This window comes from Synchiropus splendidus, chromosome 17 (assembly GCF_027744825.2).
Source record: "Synchiropus splendidus isolate RoL2022-P1 chromosome 17, RoL_Sspl_1.0, whole genome shotgun sequence".
Taxonomy (NCBI): Eukaryota; Metazoa; Chordata; class Actinopteri; order Syngnathiformes; family Callionymidae; genus Synchiropus; species Synchiropus splendidus.
Window position 1 is genome coordinate 14,902,041 of NC_071350.1, and position 18,156 is coordinate 14,920,196.

General features: G+C 46.6%; 1 protein-coding gene across 4 annotated transcripts in view; it reads right to left on the minus strand.

The window, feature by feature from the left end:
- The window catches only part of LOC128747965 (phosphatidylinositol-binding clathrin assembly protein-like), a 23,607-nt gene extending 5,757 nt beyond the window's left edge, over positions 1–17,850 (minus strand). Inside the window, exons 1-18 of one of the 4 annotated variants that reach the window (XM_053846256.1) lie at positions 17,261–17,850; positions 11,102–11,244; positions 9,668–9,743; positions 9,283–9,385; positions 9,115–9,208; positions 8,942–9,053; positions 8,516–8,622; positions 7,457–7,498; positions 4,310–4,395; positions 3,587–3,689; positions 2,882–3,012; positions 2,705–2,802; positions 2,518–2,631; positions 2,417–2,447; positions 2,186–2,327; positions 1,077–1,100; positions 954–1,010; positions 772–891 (exon numbers count right to left, since the gene is read on the minus strand). In XM_053846256.1, coding sequence (XP_053702231.1) covers positions 772–891; positions 954–1,010; positions 1,077–1,100; positions 2,186–2,327; positions 2,417–2,447; positions 2,518–2,631; positions 2,705–2,802; positions 2,882–3,012; positions 3,587–3,689; positions 4,310–4,395; positions 7,457–7,498; positions 8,516–8,622; positions 8,942–9,053; positions 9,115–9,208; positions 9,283–9,385; positions 9,668–9,743; positions 11,102–11,244; positions 17,261–17,378 — 1,701 coding nt within the window. In that variant the 5' untranslated portion in view covers positions 17,379–17,850. The remainder of the gene's footprint in view (positions 1–771; positions 892–953; positions 1,011–1,076; positions 1,101–2,185; positions 2,328–2,416; positions 2,448–2,517; positions 2,632–2,704; positions 2,803–2,881; positions 3,013–3,586; positions 3,690–4,309; positions 4,396–7,456; positions 7,499–8,515; positions 8,623–8,941; positions 9,054–9,114; positions 9,209–9,282; positions 9,386–9,667; positions 9,744–11,101; positions 11,245–17,260) is intronic. The other 3 variants (XM_053846257.1, XM_053846259.1, XM_053846260.1) reach the window with 3 other exon arrangements.
- Between the last annotated feature and the right edge of the window lie 306 nt (positions 17,851–18,156).

Below are 18,156 nucleotides of genomic sequence, written 5' to 3' on the forward strand. Positions count from 1 at the left end.
AAATTCAAAATTAATTCCACATGTTTGTGTTGACCAGTTTTGCGCTTTGAGTTTGTGAGTTTTTCCTGATGCATCTCCTTTGTTTTTCAGTATGTCTGTGTCCGTTCTCCATGGTTCTCCTCTCCCCCCAATCCTGTGGACTTACTCCTGTCTTGGACTCTGGTTGTTTGGTGCTCATGGACGCTGTTTGACTTCGTTTTCAGGACTCTGTTTCCCTCTTGTGTTGACATTTTGTACCGTCTAGTTTCTCCTGCCTCCTCCTTGTGTAGAAGTACAGAGTAATTCTGTTCATGTTTTGTATTTTTAGTTCACCTCCTTTTAGCGTAGATGTAGAGTGCTATTCAGTTTGTGCGTAGCATTTTTCATTCTTTGTTTTTCCTGCTTCCTTCCAGTGCTGAAGTTGTGTGTATTAGGTTTGTTTTGTTATTAAATTGTTGGACTTGACCTTCGGTCTCAGTCTCCTACCTACTGTACTTGGCTCTCCCGTCTTAAACCGCTACATTTTTCTTGTAAAAACGGTGTCGTCAAAACAGTTTCATCAACGATGCTATCAAATGACAGCATGTAATATCTTGTCTTGGGTTCATCTGACTTTTATTTTGAAACCAGAACACCGGAAGTGACGGTTTTGTTTTTGCTTTTGGATTTACAATAATAGACTTTTGTAGAGAAGGGAAAAGTCGTTTTTGGTCTGCTGCATAAATGTGGAACGTTCTAGACGCTGTTGCTGTGTAATAACCTGTTTCCGTGGTAACTGGCCATGCCACTCACCTGCGTCCCTGGTATGGGTCCGAATGGATTAGTAGGTCTCAGGACAGGCTGGTTGTACATGATGGGCTGCGGTGGCATCATAGGAACGCCCCCCATCTGATGGCTCACCTGAGGAGGGAGCTGGAGAGCACAGGGTTAGTTGTGAGTATCGGTCGGTAACTTGCCCTTCAGTGGCAGCGTACCATTCCGTACACAGGCACTTGGGGTGTCGTCATGGGAAAAGCCACTGGAGCTGGAGCCTGGACGCACAGAGGAGGTGAAGCATCGGACCCGGGAACGTGGAGCTGAGGTGGTGGAGTACTTACGTAGCCGGTGTAGATCACCCCGTTCTACAGCAGCAGGAGAGAGAAGACAGCAGGTTTAGATCACGAGGCAATGGTGGACTCAAACGTCCTCGCCATTCCGCCGTCGGCTCCTCGGGCCGTTTGTTTAATAAATGAGTCGAGAGGTCAATCATCCGAAAATGAATAGATGAAAGCAGATTGACTAGAAGGGACATGGGGATTACAGTGGACCATGAAGAGCAAACACAGACTCACGCAGCAAGTTCAAACACCAAACCTCTGACTCAGCGCTTTATTGATCTAATGTTTGATTGAAGGAATAAACCTTTGAGTTAAAGCACATTTTATGAACGTCATCGCTCAAAGGAATGGAGCTGGAGGGCTTTTGTTTTTCAATCCAGTCTAACAGAACGGCCTCAGGGTCTATAAGGAGACCTGATGTCTATGTCATATTTATGTCATGTCACTAGTTCACTGCCAACAAGTCGTCACTTTACATTTATACAAACAACTTTTTTCTCCGGTTCAACTCGAGAGTCTGAAGGTGAATAAATTCAGATGTCAGCAGTGTCCAGCCCATGAATCTATTTTCATTTCTCACTGCATCTCCGCCTCAAATTGAGGCCGACACTGCTGATGAGGACGTAACAAGTGGCGTCACTGACAAAATGATGGATGGCTGCTTATGAACGCATGTTGTACTGCAACTCAACAGTCCGTCTAGTCTTCCACACCTGCTCTGTTCTTCATCTTTATTTACATGCTTCTCCACATACATATTGTTTTATTTCTGTTGTATTTCATGGCAAAGCAAAATGTAGCATGTGATTTTAAAATAATTTCTAAATGATTTCAAATTCCAGTTGAGTCACTATTACCTTGCTGTTCTCTGTTTCCAATATTACACATCATACAAATGAAGAAAATAAAAATCAATGAAGCATGAAATCCAATTGATATTAAGAATTTAAATATGAGTAGAAAAAAAAAATCTTATTCTATTTTTCAGTTATGTCAAGCCATTAAAATTCAGTATTTTGTTTTGTTTTCACTTTTTATTTTATTTTTTATTTTTTCCATCTCCATCTAATTTGGGGTGAGTTTCTGTGTGTTTGCTTGAATTTCTTTACCATCTGAGGGACGGGCATCGGTGCGGGCCCCATGGGGTGAGTGGCGTGAGTCCAGTTGGTGCTGGAGCACATGGTCTTGGTTTGCCATCCTCCACCGCAGGTGGGCTTCTTCTCGACCAGGTGGCTCCACTGCAGCTCTGGCCTGGTGACAATAGATGATGTGTATTAGCTGGTTGTCTGGTGCCCTGTCCTGCCTCTCGCCCTATGTAGCTGGGAACTAAAGACACTCACTTTTTTGCTGGTGTTCCCCCAAACTGTAGGTCTGAGGGAAGGAAAGGAAGAATGAAGCGGAGGGAATCGGGGAAACTAAGGTGAAGCAGATCAACACTTACTCCCGACAAGGTTAGCTAGCGAGGAGTCCAGATCATGTGGTAGCATCTTCCCAGAATGCAGCGGGGCTCCAGGGCTGTGGATCGGAGCTGGCGGGACGGGCTTGAGCAGATCACCTGATGTGAAACGGTTACCATGGTTACACCAAAGGAGGAGAAGCGAAAGAGTTGTCATGGCGTGCGTCCGTACCTCCCCAGGCGTTGTTGTTGAGGGGCACAGTGTGAGTGGTCTGGATGGGGGTGAAGTTGGGCTGCAGGGTGAACAGCTCGCTGCTCAGGTTCGGCACACTGCCGGAGGACGGAAGAGGAGCGGTAGGAATAAATGTCATACACTTTGATCACATGAGATGAAGTGTCCCGTACTCACTGGTTGTTGATGGGCACGACAGGCGAGTTGGAGAAGAGATCCGGTCCTCCGCTGCTGTTGGCGCTGCCCACCGACTGGGTACTGGGCGACACTGTCGGGGTTTGGAGGTCAATGACCTTCGAGCCATCGTCCTGGACGTCAAAGAAGAAAAGAAAGTGGTTGAACATCTTCTTCATTTTATCACATTGACGCTCTCAGCAATAGGCAGCAACGTTGAGATCAGCTCTTCATACTGAACAAACAGGAAGTGGGTTTATCTTCGTCGCTTCACTCTCATGAACTTACTCAGCCAGTTTTTAAGTGGCTGCTTTTATTTGATTTAGCTGGACTGAAGCTCTTGAGGGAAACAAACCAGACTCAACAGGTCAGCGGTTTGTCTCCACGGTGATTAAACTGAAGCATGGTTTGTTTAGGAACAGCATTAAGTGTTGTTCGAGCCGCTGCTCAGCCTCGGGGTCTCCTGCCGAGGATAGTCGATGAATTTCGCTTCTCCGGGACATTAATGTGGACCGTAACAAGGCCAGGAACATGAGCTGTTAAAGAGCAACACGGCAGTCTTTTCTGCGGACCACAGCAACGGACGACGTGTCTTAGAAAGTGAGGTCAGCTGAGTCTGATCCGCAAGTTCCCACTAGCAGCTCTCCCCAGCGCCACAGTTTTCTCCGTGTGGCACTTAGTTGGATGTGAGTGATGCGGAAGTCTCACCTTGTGCGGCGGAGGCAGGCCGTTCTCCGTTTTCTCCTCCATGCAGCTGAGCGAGATGCTGGTGCTGGACAGAGAGGACACAGCGCTGGACAGAGTGCTGGATCTTTTGGGGGAGACAGACGCACACTGAAATGTGCTGGACATTTTTCTATTTGCTAAGCTGCTACGCTAACAATATAGTGTTGTCATGGCCACAGCACGCTCAGACCAACTCCAAGATCAAGACTTTGAGGGCCAGAGACCAAGGCGAAGACCAAACTGAATAAAGAACAGCCTTTGATTTATTTAGAAGAAATGAGTACCATTTCTTTTGCCATAAGAAATAAACGTGTGTGTCTATATGACGAATGACTTGTGCTTCTGTATTCAGTTTGGTCGTGATGTTGCTCCCTTCATTGATCTCGGCTCATGCCCCAGGTCTTCCCAAGTCTTGGTCTCAGTATGCTCTAGTCTCCAGGCTCATTTGGAGACAAACGTGGCGCACTGAAGAATCTAGTTTTTAGGCCACATAACAGCCACACATTGGCCTCGTGGTTAGCAAACTCTGGGCCTGAGTTTGACTCATGATTTCAACTCTATATGATTGTGGGAGGAAACTGGAGTGTCTGAAGGAACACAGGAACTCCAAATAGAAATGGTGCCTCAAAATGGAGTCAAGCCTACATGTATCTTGTTGTGAGGCTGCGTTGTGAGTGTTTACAGCATGAGATGATTTGGATTCACCTGCAGGCACTGGACAGGTCCTTGAGCTTCCGGCCCTCTAGAGAGGCGAGATGCTGCTCCAGAGCCTCAAGGAGAGAGCTGGGGGCCTGAAGGAGGGGTGGAGGAGGGGAGGGGGGCGAGGTCATTACGATGAGATAGAAGCGTTGGCGTGGCGCACACACTCTCATTACCTTCACACCGTCCTCCAACACACATAAGCCGCACAAATACCGACACCCTTCAGATTCTCTACTCTACAGCGTTTTGGTTTCATCAGGTTTGGTCGCTGGCATGCACAAATCAGAGAGTTCATGCGAGCGAGTCCACGGGGAGCTGAGAGCAGAGCGTGTCGCTGCTGCAGGGCTCCGGTGTTGAAACAAAGCAAACACGGGTCTGATCCAGTACACAGCTCATGCAGACGCACACACTCGCGCCGGGGAGGGATCCAGCGTGAGGTGAGGAAGCCGAGGAGGTCATGTTCGGAGGCGCGAGTCCAACTCAAACGGATCTGCTCGCGACTTCTAGGTTCGGAGCTGAGATCGGGTCCCGAATGACACACTCACTGGTGCTTGTAGGAACCTCATAAAACGAAACCGTGACATCTATCCTGAAGCGATGTAGAGTCGTCGCCTCTCATTGTGCAGAAATCTAGAACACGTTTGCCTCACACAGCTTCCTCACGTCACGCGTTCGATAAGAGTTAACCTGTGGATTCCACTGATTTCACTTTGATTTCATTTCTGCTACTGATCATCGGAAGCCAAGAAGGTTAGCTCGGCGAAATGGCGGATCTGGTGAGAACGTCCGGCCGTGCACATGCCACAGGCCTGCTGGCCGCATGTGACGCCTCGGTTCCCGCCGGAGTCACACATTTCGGCACCACGACAACGCTTGCACACAACAACAAGCAAAGAAAAGATTCTCAGATACTTATTTTAAGTCGCAAAGAGAGTAAAATTCTGGATATCCGTCTCCAGAGACGTCTAGAATGTTCTAGATATTAACAAAAGGTCAAACAGACACTGGGGCTGAGTAAAGGCACGGCTCACTACAGAGTTGAATAAGGACACATAAGGTCTTCATAAGCCCTGCAAGCATCACACCGCTTCGTCCACTTTTTGATCCTTCGTCGGGTTTGTCTCGTCCGTAACGTGCAGAACTTATGATGAAGTTATGTGCACCTGTCCAAATCACATTTGCAGAAACCTATTTGGTCGAAACCATTCGCTGCTCTCCCCACAGCTGATGCAAAGGGACGTTTGAAAAGAAGTGATTTCACAAAGCTGGGTTTCTGTCGTTCTAATCATTTCGTGATCGTTGAGAAGTGGATGAAGACTGATGGGGAATTTGGTGGAAAAAGTCAGGGACGGAGGAAACTGCTGAGTCACCTTCACAAATGTTGACTTCGGAATCAACAAGTAAATGAATCCTGAGCCGTGTATCACACCTTCATTCGGGGAACCGTTGAGTCGATAGAACCCAGTGGTGCCGAAACACTGGAACTGGACTAAAGACCCAGTGAATCCTTGTCGTCTGTACTGTTCTCATGTGGCATCATCAACAAGGGATATACTTTCCAGGCTACATTCATTCACCAGGTCAGTGTGTTTCAACCTTTCTCAAGCAACAGCGCTCTTGGTTCATTGAACGAAATCCCGAGGCTCAACACCAGAAACCTTGGCCAAAGCACCATTGTGCTTAGTCAAAACTCCTGTAGGAAAATCCCACTTACTTTGTGAAAAATTGTAGCGACTGAGACTCAGATACGTTTGGCTTTGTTAGTTGCAGAAACAAATTGCAGAAAAAATATTGGTTTAAAAATGCCAACAAAAGGGGTGGACGATATGGCCAAAATGTATGATGGTTTATTTATTCCTTTTAAATAACTGTTACAATTTTATTACAAACTCTTTTGAATTATTTTATTCTAGTTTGGGGAATTTCCAGACAAACATGTAACATTATTGCTTCACCTTCATAACAACAGTGATTCTTTTTCTCTCTCTTTCTCGTTGGAACATATTTATTTGGCTCTGCATTGAGTTTTTACCCAACTTTTTAACTACGGAGCAAACTTTGACAGCCTACAAATGTCAATACATTTTTGGGGTGAGACGTCACGTTAGCCGTTAGTTCTGTTCTGCTCTTTGTAACCCATGGTACAGCAGTTGAAAAATACTGATACTATCTTTTTGTACATAAATGTAATAAGATATATGTTTCACGCAGAGTAGAAAGTCTGTTTAAAGTGCTAATTTGAACTGCACCTTAGGATCTGGCCAGGCTTGTTAGCGGAATCACCATCCCTACTTCACTCTTCAGCTGACTACGGCATTATTTTTTTTATACTGGTTTTGTCTCCGAATCTCTGCATCTGACTCCTCTCGCAGCAGGACACATCAAATGTGCTTGGCTGTGACGCTTTAGTGGCCACTAGAGGAGAGAAGATGGCCGCAATACTACAGCCACAAATGACTGCAGCATGAGCCTTATCACAACTACCAAAAACTTGGGATGAAGTCATTCTAATACAGACGCTTGTTCAAGTTTGGCATCGATGCGAAACACAACAGCTCTTTTAAAATCCTCAACATTAGGGATCGTAAATAGACTTTTATTGAGAAACAGGAAGTGCAGAGTCATGCGATCGCAACTAACTCAGAAGTACCGACTGTAATCATTTAGTAAGTTTTGTATTTACTTACATTTAACAAACAAATATATAGAAAGCAGATGATGAAAATCTGCAGAATATAATAATAATAATACTGTATATATACATATATATATATATATATATATATATATATATATATATATATATATATATATATTATTATTATAATTATTTAGTTTTATGAGTATTTAAACAGGGTTTAAGAGCCACTATTGTTTGGGCAGCTATGTGGATAGAGTCTTTAAGGTCCTCACTGGCAGAAGTTTTTGTCTTCTTAAATCTGATATTGAATGAAGGAGTGATACACGGAGGGACAGCAACCGTCTGTCTGCGATCAAAAGAAGGAAGGAGAGTGAAGACGTGAGGAGGAGGCAGCGGCAGAGTGGGCAGGTCTGTAGGGTGAGTAGGGAACGGAGCGTTTAGAGTGAAGCATCATGGGATTGACAAGTTCATAGACTGGTTGATTGACTTGAGATGAGATGTAGACTGACCTGTGTGAGATCGGGGCTGTCGCCCTGATCTATCCCAACTCGCTGTGTCACAAAAAAGGAGGGAGGGGGAGGGGTGGGGGGAGGCAAAATGAAAAATAAACCAAAATGTAACAACAAAATGAGGAGGAAACCGAAAAACAAAACAAAAAAAATTGTAATAATCCAACAGACCACAGATTAAAAATCGGGGAGTGGGTTTGTGAAAGAGGAGGGAGGGAGAAAGAAGAATCAAACCCAGGCGTCATCGTTTCATGCAGTGGCTGAAAAGGAAACAATAAGCGACCAGGGAGAATGAAAGGAGGCGACATGCGCACAGACACGGAGAGACGCAACCTCTGGACGCACACTGACAAGTCTGGAATGAATGCTGAGCACTGAGGCAGAGAGGGCGGACAACAGGTCACATGATAAGAACGTCCAAAAGGAAGACACGGAACTAATGTTGACTTTCAACAGAAAAAAAGAAGGAGAGAAGAGAATGACAGACAGACAGACAGACATCTTGTTAGACAGCTCAGATGGATGGCTCCTTCATGAAGTCAACTTTAGTTTGATCTTTGGATCGCTGCGCCCCAAACCTTCTTCCTCGTGGAAACCAAGCAGAGAGAGAACTGGACGACGGCGCCCGGCGGAGCGCTACGTTACGTTGTGACGCTCGACAGGAGAAGAGACAGAGAGAGAGAGAAGGAGAGAGAGAGAACGAGAGCTAGCTTGGGCATGCAGTGCAGGCATGTGAGCAAGCAGCACGCGAGTCCCGAAACACCAGCAGCTCTGAGAGACTAAGACCTGAGTAGTGACCCAAAAAACTGGGCTCGGGGAGGGGGAACAGAAGGACAGACACAGAAGAAACTCTAGAGGCAGTAACAGACTTTGAGATTCGCAGACAGCGAGGAGCGGGCGGCAGATCGGTCCGGAGAAAAGCCGCAGCGGCTCCACTTTCAGAATGATACTTCTCGGGCCGGTCCAAATTGAAGTGCCGCTGAGGTTTGCTCCAGATGTATCTACTCTGAGTGTCTTCAGCTTCCTCCAGGGAGGATCGGCTGGATGAACGGACGTTACCTCTGCCACTTTGAGAAACTCGGACAGCTTCGTCATGCGGTTGAGGAAGGTCTTGTAGATCTCCAGAGCATCTTTACACTGGTTCTTCTTCATGTCGAAATACTTCTCTGGTGGGGGAAAAACACGCAGGACCATATGAATATTTCATTTTCCAAGCATGACACTTTTACAATTGATAACCAACAAGTTAAAACAGAGGTTTCAGCATGGTCAGTTCCCTCCGAATTTTCATACCAGCAACAAATAAAGTGGGTAGTTTTTATTTCAGTTCAGCTGAGCGATCAAACTTTTATCGCAGTCTCAGAGTTAACAGCTCTTGGCTGCTGGATTAATAATAAAAAGCTGAATCATGATGAAAAATACATTTCCTGCCGAGTCAGATTGTTCACCGACATGCAGATCAGGAGACACACAGGTGTCGGTTACCCAGCATGTTGATGACTCCTTCGTTGTAGGCGGCGAACAACCGTATGGAGTCTTTGAAGAGCAGCATGAAGGCGGCGTTGATGACGCCGTTGGTCAGCTCATTGGAGTTGGGCTGGAAAAAGATGGTCGTCACGGTCAGTCGGCGACACACAGCCCCGCCCACACGGTTTTACCTGAAAGTCCAACAGCGCGTCCAGCTGAGTCTGAATGATGGGCAGGGTCTTGATCAGCTTGTCCGTGCTCATGGTGCGCATCACTCCTTCAGCCCTGCTCACGAAACACACTCATTTATACACCACTCGGTGGGTTTCACACCGAGCCGTGACACGGACGCAACGAACCCTCGCTTCATCTTGGTGAAGTCCACGGCAGCTAACCGGTACGACATCGCTTTCTCATTCAGATAGCGGCTGTAGCGTCGGATGAAGGTGGACATGTTGTATCCTGGTGGCAGAGAGCGATGCCTCGGTCAGAACTGGGTCACAGAGTTCCGATCCAGGCTAAGACCATGTAATCTGGTTCATGCGGACTCAACTTAGCAGCATTCCATTACCAACTCTTTGTTAGGTTTGCCACTGAAACATTCTGCTACAAATCTGCCCCCAGGCCAGGGCCGTGAAATGGACTCTGAAAAACTCTTATTGACGCCTCCACAGAGGCGTGACGCCACGGGCCCAGACGGACCGCAGTGCTGAGTTTACAAACAGCCCGTCTGCGCTAAATCACCTTGTAATGCAGCTTTGTCTAAGAAGTTGTTGAGGTTGAAGAGTGTGTTTCTGGAGGCGAGGTACTGCATCAATCTCTGTGGGAGGGAAAGAAAACTGATGAGGCCACTTCATAATCACAGAAAGTACAGTCGGGCACAGAAACGCCCGACAACGAGTGAGCTGCAGTGAATATGGTCTTCTCATCTATTATGGGATGCAATATTGACCTTAATAACTGGACGTGTCGGTGTTAAGCATTGCCAAGGTTGTCACCAGAGAAACAAGCCTTGGCCGTGTTTCTCTATTTTAACACCATCATTGCATCTTAAGACTTGTCAACGGGTTTAAGGACCAGTCACAAATTTTTCAGTGTCATATTCGATACGCAGTCAGCTGCCTGAAGAGGTCCAGGGCTGGCGTAGTTCAGATCACAGTGGCGGAGGCAGCTCTATGGTGTGTGGAGTGAGCAGGTACCATCACTCACGCACTTCAGACTGAGGTTTGTTTAGTTCACTGCGCTTCCTGGGCCCCTGCGCTGGAGTTTCACCCCCTACTCCAGAGGTGAGCAGTTAAACTTCCTAAAGGGCCACATAACAAACTATGAGTGTTGTGAGGAGCCTTCATGTCAAAAGAAAGTCGTCGATGACTACGAAATGTGACGGAAAAATAAGTAACAAGGACAAAATGAACCATAAAATAATATTAAGAAGTGTAAATACGTCATGAACGATATAAAAAAACATCAAAGATTAAAAGGCAATTTATTTAAAAAATATGTTCAATTTTCTTTCAATTTGAGGAAAATATTAAAATGACAAACAAAAAGAAGAAACAAAAATGTAGCCATGTATGTGTAGTATTTACTGTTGAACTAGTACTGGCTAAAACTGAGACATTTAAAAAATGAAAAACGATTTTAAAAAATGACAGAAAATTACAACTTGTCAGTTGCATAATTTTAGCCTGACCTCCTGAGAGCCGCTAAAACACAGGCAAAGGGCCGCATATGGCCCCCGGGCCGCACTTTGCCCAGGTCTGCCCTTTTAAGGAAGACTGTTGAGGAGGGCTGAGAAGGATGTACAGCCCACTCTGAAGAACACTAACTTCCGTGGACTGCATTATCACTGATGGTAGTGGAAACTGTGCAGTATTCCAAGAGCAGTGCCTCAGGTCATGATTCAGAGGCTTATCTGCTCACGGAGGAGACTCTACAGACGCTAATGCTTCTAAATGCTGCCGATTTTCCATTTATTTTTCCACATCATTCTTTCATGCTCAGCTCCATTGAAGCAACACTGTTTTGCTGGCGTCTTTTTCTCAGCACACATTGGTCTATTGAGCTGCTTGAATCATCGCCAGCCCCACTTTTACAGGTGCTTCCTTTTCAATGGAGCACAGTAAAATAAAAAAATGGTTTCCCTTTTGTTCGCCCACTAGGGGGCGTGTCGCTCACCTCGTTGCCGTACATCATGAGGTGATGTGTGGTGATGAGCGCTTTGAAGACCACGATCCAGCTGTTGCTGGCGGTGCGCTCCAGCAGCGTGTCGGCCAGGTGAGGGATGCTGACGTTCAGCTCGTTGGTGCAGTGGATTAGATCTGGCGTGAGAAGAACAAAGCCGCAGGAAGGTCGTGGGTTACTGGAGCAGAACCGTCTCCTCTCCATGAGGATGAGCAAGATGAAGGAGGTTGGGGAATATTCATGAGGGCGACTCGACACGAGTCACCGCTGCAGTCCTCACCAGCGGCCAGATAAAAACTCAATACTTCAGGTGACAAAATCTATTTCCTTGTCGATATTTCATCAACGTCACATCAGGGTGGTGAGAGAAAAAAAATAAAAATCAATAGATAATATTGATAGAAATTTGGAGAAGCAGGTCGAGTGATGATTGATGTCGTAAGTTGGACTGAAAGATTCTAAACGCATATCTATTGAATAAATACATGAAAATGACAAGTAAATTGACAAAGCGTCTGGAGGACTGAGCCACACTCACATTCAACCTTCAACTGTTGCAGCACCATTGGGCTGAATGAAGCCCTCAGAGACTGAGGAGCCATGCTCTAGAGATTCCTCGACTCATAGGTTGAAATCGCCACTTGAATCCACATGCAATATCTGTTCTGACTCTATCAAAGTCATGCACAATAAAAAAGATTAAATTATTGTTTCAAATGACAAATCTGATGGCAGAAAAACACCGGCTGAGCTTCTCAACCAAACCACCTTCTAACACATCCTTCAGCAAGGTTCTGGAACATCACAAATTCCCTCCCGATTCATCACCAGAACCATTTCCCAAATTGCAAAAAAAAAAAAAAAAACATTCCGTGGCAAAATGTCCGTTCATAACTGCAGCCATATTGATCCTGGCTCCGCTCCACTTCACAGTTTTGACCTGCTCGAATCCCACCGAGTTAACATGGTGGCATTTGTTTCCCTGAACTCGGGCCAATTTTGCACGAAAGGTCAGTGAACTTACATCGTCCTGATGCAGAGATCAAATCATGTAGAAGGTTCAGTGCAATGCGTCTATTATGCATGCGCCAGCTTCGTCTGAGCCAATGACTGTGTTTGCAGTGCACATTTGTTCGTCCGCTCCTCATCATCCGATCTCAGTTTGTGCTCTCCCGAGGAGATTCAAATCCCCGGCTCACAAGTCACTGCAGTCCTGATGCTTTCCCAAACCTTTGTAAATGCGTGACATTTTGAGCAAATCTGGCACACTTTCTCTTCGCAGATTCGAACATCCATGCTGCCTGTTCTGTTCATCATTGTTATAACACATGGGCCTGTCTTGAGATTAAAAATTTTAATCTCAATTAATCGCGCTAAAGCAGAGTTAACTCGCGATGCAAATGTTTGCATTAAGTAAGCACATTGGTGTTGATAACATCTTCTTTTAAGTCACAATTAAATCGATACAAAATGTGCGATTAATTCGCTATTAATCGCGAGTTAACTCATCTTCTTCAGTGAGATTAATTGAGATTTAAAAAATGTATCTAATGACATCCCTAGTTAATGCACATTTTATTTTTGCTTTTTTTAAGGCAGTTTTTATAAAAATGCAACATAATGAGAGCAAGCTAAAGCCTTTTAGCCTAGGACGTTCCGGAGTCCAAAGTCATTTTAAATCAATAAAAAATCATAAAAACAATGTCGTAATGGCCGCACGCGTCCACACTTTTTTCTTCATTAATAGCTTGTTTGTCCTTCTTCCTGCTGGCGCCATAATTAATTGGACCTCATTGATTCCAACTAATTTGTTTCCTTCCGATGTACGAAGAAACAAACCAGAGCGGTGGAAATAAAATTCCTCCATGTTTGGTCCTGTGATTTAGATTCAGTGGATCATCACCAGAAGGGGGCACCGACGCTGGCGGCAGCTATTCCAGAAACTATCCTTGGCTTTGGACACAAGTCCAGAAAGGCGGGAAAAGTTTTTATTGTCTCAGCGCACGAGGTCAAGCCGAGCCTGACCGCTATTTTCCGATGAATCTGGTTTCCGTCACTTGCATCTCTCAGAGAATCGTCCAGTGAAATCCCATTAGTTCGCTGTCACGCTCATCATCGCCGAGCGGCTCGTAAGCGACGGCCATTAATCTGCGTTTACGTTTGTCAGTCAAGACGCAGAGTAGCTTGGATCAACATTTGCAGATTGGCTGATGCTGAAACTCAGAGAGGTTAATGACGACCCATCCTCCAGTGTGATGTCATGGTACTGCTGTTAGCGCTGACCTGACAAACGGGTCTGTCACTACTGGGCCAGAATTGTCACGACCTTGCAGTGAGGAGGGGTCGCGGTGTTATGTGGGGCCCGGTTCCGGTTTCACAAAACGAAGTATCATGAAAAACTCAAACTTCAACTGGCAACTACTTTCTTGTGCAGCACTAGTGGTATTTTTCATGCACCAGGAGAAATCCTTGTCTTTCAGATGACGCCGACCTTGACAGGACAAGGCAGAGGTCATCAACCCATTTACTACGGGAGTCACCAGACACCATGCAGTTTGGCGAGGGACCTGTTTTACCCCTGGATATTTGCTGATACCTTCTGACCACTCACAGTTCTGGGATCATTGCAATCTTCTGTCCTAAATCTCTTAATACTTCAAATAGGTCCATCATGTCTCTTGACTGAAAATCTCCACGTTTGTGTGTACCACTTGTGCAACCTCCCGGCGCAGCGCCGACCAACCTCCTGCTGTTCGTTGACTAATGCAAAAAAGTGAAACCGCACTTCAATCCCCACAAAATTAGCTTCAAGGTTTTTCTTCCAAATCACATTAAGCTTGTAAAAGAGTCGAACACGCCGCCGTCTCAACATGGAACCGATGTAGCGTCATTCTGGCGATTTTTCAATACTTTGTATCTTACTCTGTATGTAAGTCACCAGTCGATCAACACCATCCAGTTCTCTAAGAGTTTGCCACTAAGTACTGACTTTAACTGGATCAGAGGATTGTAAAATAGCTTAAAATGTTATGCAACAATGGAAAGGAAACGATGACAAAAGTGATAATGGAGTCGTGACAGTCTATCAAGGCCATTTGCCAAGGCATTGTAGGGACACTTTTTCTCCCAGATGAAGTAAGAAATGGAGGCGGAAAGTCTCTAAATCGACACCGACACAGAGTATATTTGCACACCTCAGTGTTTTTATAATATGATCTGCATTTCTCATATCATGCAAATACTCAGAGACACTCAGGGTAGATGTAGGAGTCGCTCGCACAGTTGTCCAGGTTTGACTCCCTGAAATCCCACCGGCAAAAAAGCTGCAGTCTGGACCCTGGAAAAGGTGCCTGGCTCATATCTGTGGTCCAGGATCATCGATAAATCAAAGATGAAGTGGTTGAAAACAAGGAAATGAATGAAAAATAAACACTGCCGCAAAGAGCAACAGAGGTTCAACAGCCGTCCTGATCCAGAATCAGAGCATGACAGCTTGTTGTCACCGCAGTCGGAGCATCACGATGACATTTACAAGCCACCCGAAACACTCCTCCTTCACTCTGTCGTCACTGATAAAGCAGCCAAATGAAAACTGCCCTGTGCCTCTTTGGAAGCAATTTTCAGTGCAGCCACTCTGGTCAAACATCTTCTAATACAGTGAAATTAAATTCAGGTCATGACCACGCCAAAGCCCCGCCGGCGGAATTACAGCACGATCCCAACTCCCCCCGAAACACTGAAGCTCAGTAAACACCAGGAAGTGGATCAGCTCTGTCGTGGGGGAAACAGATTCCGCGTAAACAAGCTGCAGCAGAATTCCCAGCGTCCTCTCTGCAGTGGACACCGCCGTCTCATCCGCCGCCAAAATTGCCGGCTGACTGGATGAGTGACTCCGGGCTGGCGACCTGCCGCGCCGCTCCCCTCTCGCTGATTTATCAGCAGGCTTTCTTGATTAGCCAGATCCATCCTGCTGTCTGTCGGGTCCAGCTGGTGGACAGACGCGCTGCCAGCCTGAGTGGCAGCATCATTGATCAGCCGCACTCACTATTGATCACCTCCAGTAATTATTGTGAGCCACCAAAGGCCATTAACTTAATAATGGCAGGTTCATCTGCAGGTATGGACTGAAAAAGAACCGACAACACCCTGAAAAAAATGCCCTTCCGAGATACCAAATCCTCAAATGGCTGGCTATCCTGAAAGTCCCATGTTTCCAGTCACAATTGTGGTTTAAAACATCCAGTTGTGGCTCATGATTTATGCTCTGGTTCGGTCCCACAGCAGCCAGGCTTCCCTCACCTCCTCCTGCTCTTCTCAGAGAACAGAGAGGTGCGCTTGTCCTGAGGCAACCGCCCGGTCGGGAATGCCCAAGACACCTCACCAGGGAGCCAACCTCAACCGCCCTTCAAGGACACTTGAAGGACGTGGAGCTGTGGTGACCACAGGTACGATGGTTATGTTCCTCACAGTGAACAATGATGAAGCCTCAGCCTTCGGGACTAAAGTGATGCACGAGAACCGCCCTCTTGTCACCCTGCACAACATCAGGAGGATCCCTCCATCTGCGTCCCCCTCAGGTTCACTCTGTTGTTCTTGATCTCAAATCTCCATCAAGAATGAAGAAAAGAAACCTCTCAGGGTCAAGACTGCAACACACCCTGGATCACACGCTGCTTTTTTCCTGAACATTTGGGGGACTGTATGCCCCTGCCTCCGATCCTTCACCTTAGCATGGCTCAGACACCCAACCTCTAATCCTTAGTTTGACCTTTAACCTCACTGTGAACCAGCTTCTCTTAAAGTAACTACAATCTGTCACCAGGGACGCTGCTAGGAATTTCGGGCCCCTTGAAAGGACATGAATGAATGAAAACACACTTGAATCTATAGCTACAGCAGGAGTCTCAAACTTGTGGCCCGCAGGCCATTTGTGGCCCTTGGGATGCAGTTTTGTAGCCTGGGTGTCGCCCCCACAGGGCACCCCTCTTGGTCCAAAGTGGGCCTACAGCAGATGATATTTAGGCTTCACCTTGGAAGCGCCTCTGTAAGCAAGCAAAGCCACCAAATCACTCAAACGCTGTTAATGTCAGCTGCCATTATGACCACATCTCATTTTGACTATACGAGTAGAGTAGATAAAAACAAGTGAGACCTTTTGGACTTGTGGTCTGTCTTAAAGGAGCCTGGTCTGCAGACCTTCAAGAGGCTCACACAGACTTTAAGTGGAATAACCAACAAGGATTATTTTCATGCAACTAAATAACAAGATCAGATGAAGCCAAATGACCAATGACAAGCAGCAAAAGCACAAGACGCCTCACTCCGCCGGCCTTCGACGCAGCCTCAACAAAGCTGTGCCTCTGGCCCCCCTGTCAATCTGAGACCTCTGCTCTACAAGAATAGAAAAGCGTTTCCATCCTGATCCCGATCAGAATGAACAATCGCTGATGTAAGGTGTTGATATAAAAAAAGATTTTCTCTCTGATTCGTCCAAACTTTTTTTTTCATGCCGCTGTCCGTCACCAGACGGAAGCCGTCACTGTCAAGCCATTGATCTTCCCATCCATGTGCCGGGGAGGCGGGGGGCGACACCAGGGTGATCGAGAGGTTCCGCCGAGCGAATTGGGGTGTCAAAGCTACAAGACAGTATTATTATACACCGTCCAACCCTGGGAAGGTCCTCCATCTGTACTCTGAATTCCCACAAAACCTGACTCAGAAATGGAGTCCAGTACTTTTCTTATCATCTGAGCCCAATTCAACCCCTGATCCAGAAGCATTTTCAGCCGATGACAGTGATGACTAGCCATACATTCACAAGCAGCCACTGACACTGTAGGAATGTAAAACTAGAGGAACCATAATGGGATGATAATCTGTGTGGAAGTGGAAGCTGAGCTGGTCATAATGAATAGGCCTAGACTGTAAAGCGGATGGTCGCAATGTGATGAGCCTCTATAGACCAGAGTGGCCTATATATCCAGAGGAGACAGCCACTGATGGTATCTGGCTCACTGCCCTTCGCTTCCTTACGTTCGAATGACGCGTCGCTGTGGATTAATCTGAGGGATTATGATGAGGACAGCGCTCAGAAATTAGCCAGTGGGGTGTTTGATGCATGCACAAAAAGCAGTGATGGTATGTTCAACCTACAGTCAAGGTGCTTCTTCTTGGGTCCGCTGACTTCGTGCGTCGTGGCCTTGCACACCGCTTTGCTGATGGCTGACCCGGTCATGCTGGCGATCCGGTCCGTCAAAGTCTGTCCTGACATGGTACCGAGCGAAGGCAAGAGTAGTGTTCGAGTCCAGGGGAGGAGGAGGACCAGGAGGAGGAGGGGGGTGAGGGGGTTACGGGGAGAGGACGATCAAAATGTCTTCAGCGGCGTCGGCGGTGAGGAGGAGGACCGAAGCGAACCGACCCGGATCCGAGGTGCGAATTCATGCCCGCAGCTGGAGACAGGGGAGAGGGAAAATCTCGGGTCACGTCAATCCATTCAGAATCCGGTCGGGTGGAAAAAGGCAGCGGCACAGATGAAGGAGGTGTCGCCGGTACCGCCAGTCCAGAATAAAAGCCGACTACAGATGATCCTTAATACATGTATGCGGCATGGCTGCAGACTGACGCTTCACCGAGCACCATTGTCCTTCCACACTGCGCCATCCGCCGCTTCTACAAAAGCCTCGGTCCCGCTGCTGGTTCCGTCATCCTACTCAAACTTGTGTGTGCGCGCGCGTGTGTGTGTGTGTGTAAAATGGCAGAACATGAATCAGGTGACCGGGAAAGGAGGGCGATTGGGCCGGTTCTCGGGTGTGGGGCGGGCATCTTAAAGCACAAGGAGACCCCCGGGTGCTCCTGTTCCCAGTCACGCTGCTGCAGCGCCAGAACTGAACCGGAACTCGGATTCCATCATTCCTTCGTTTGTCACTTTGATTCTACCGGAACAATGTTATCATTAAAACATACAGCTGACGCTTTGAAAATGGTAAGAACAGATTTTATTAGTAAAAAAAAAGGTTTTGAAAACAAAAATTCTAGTATGCCAGGTTCTT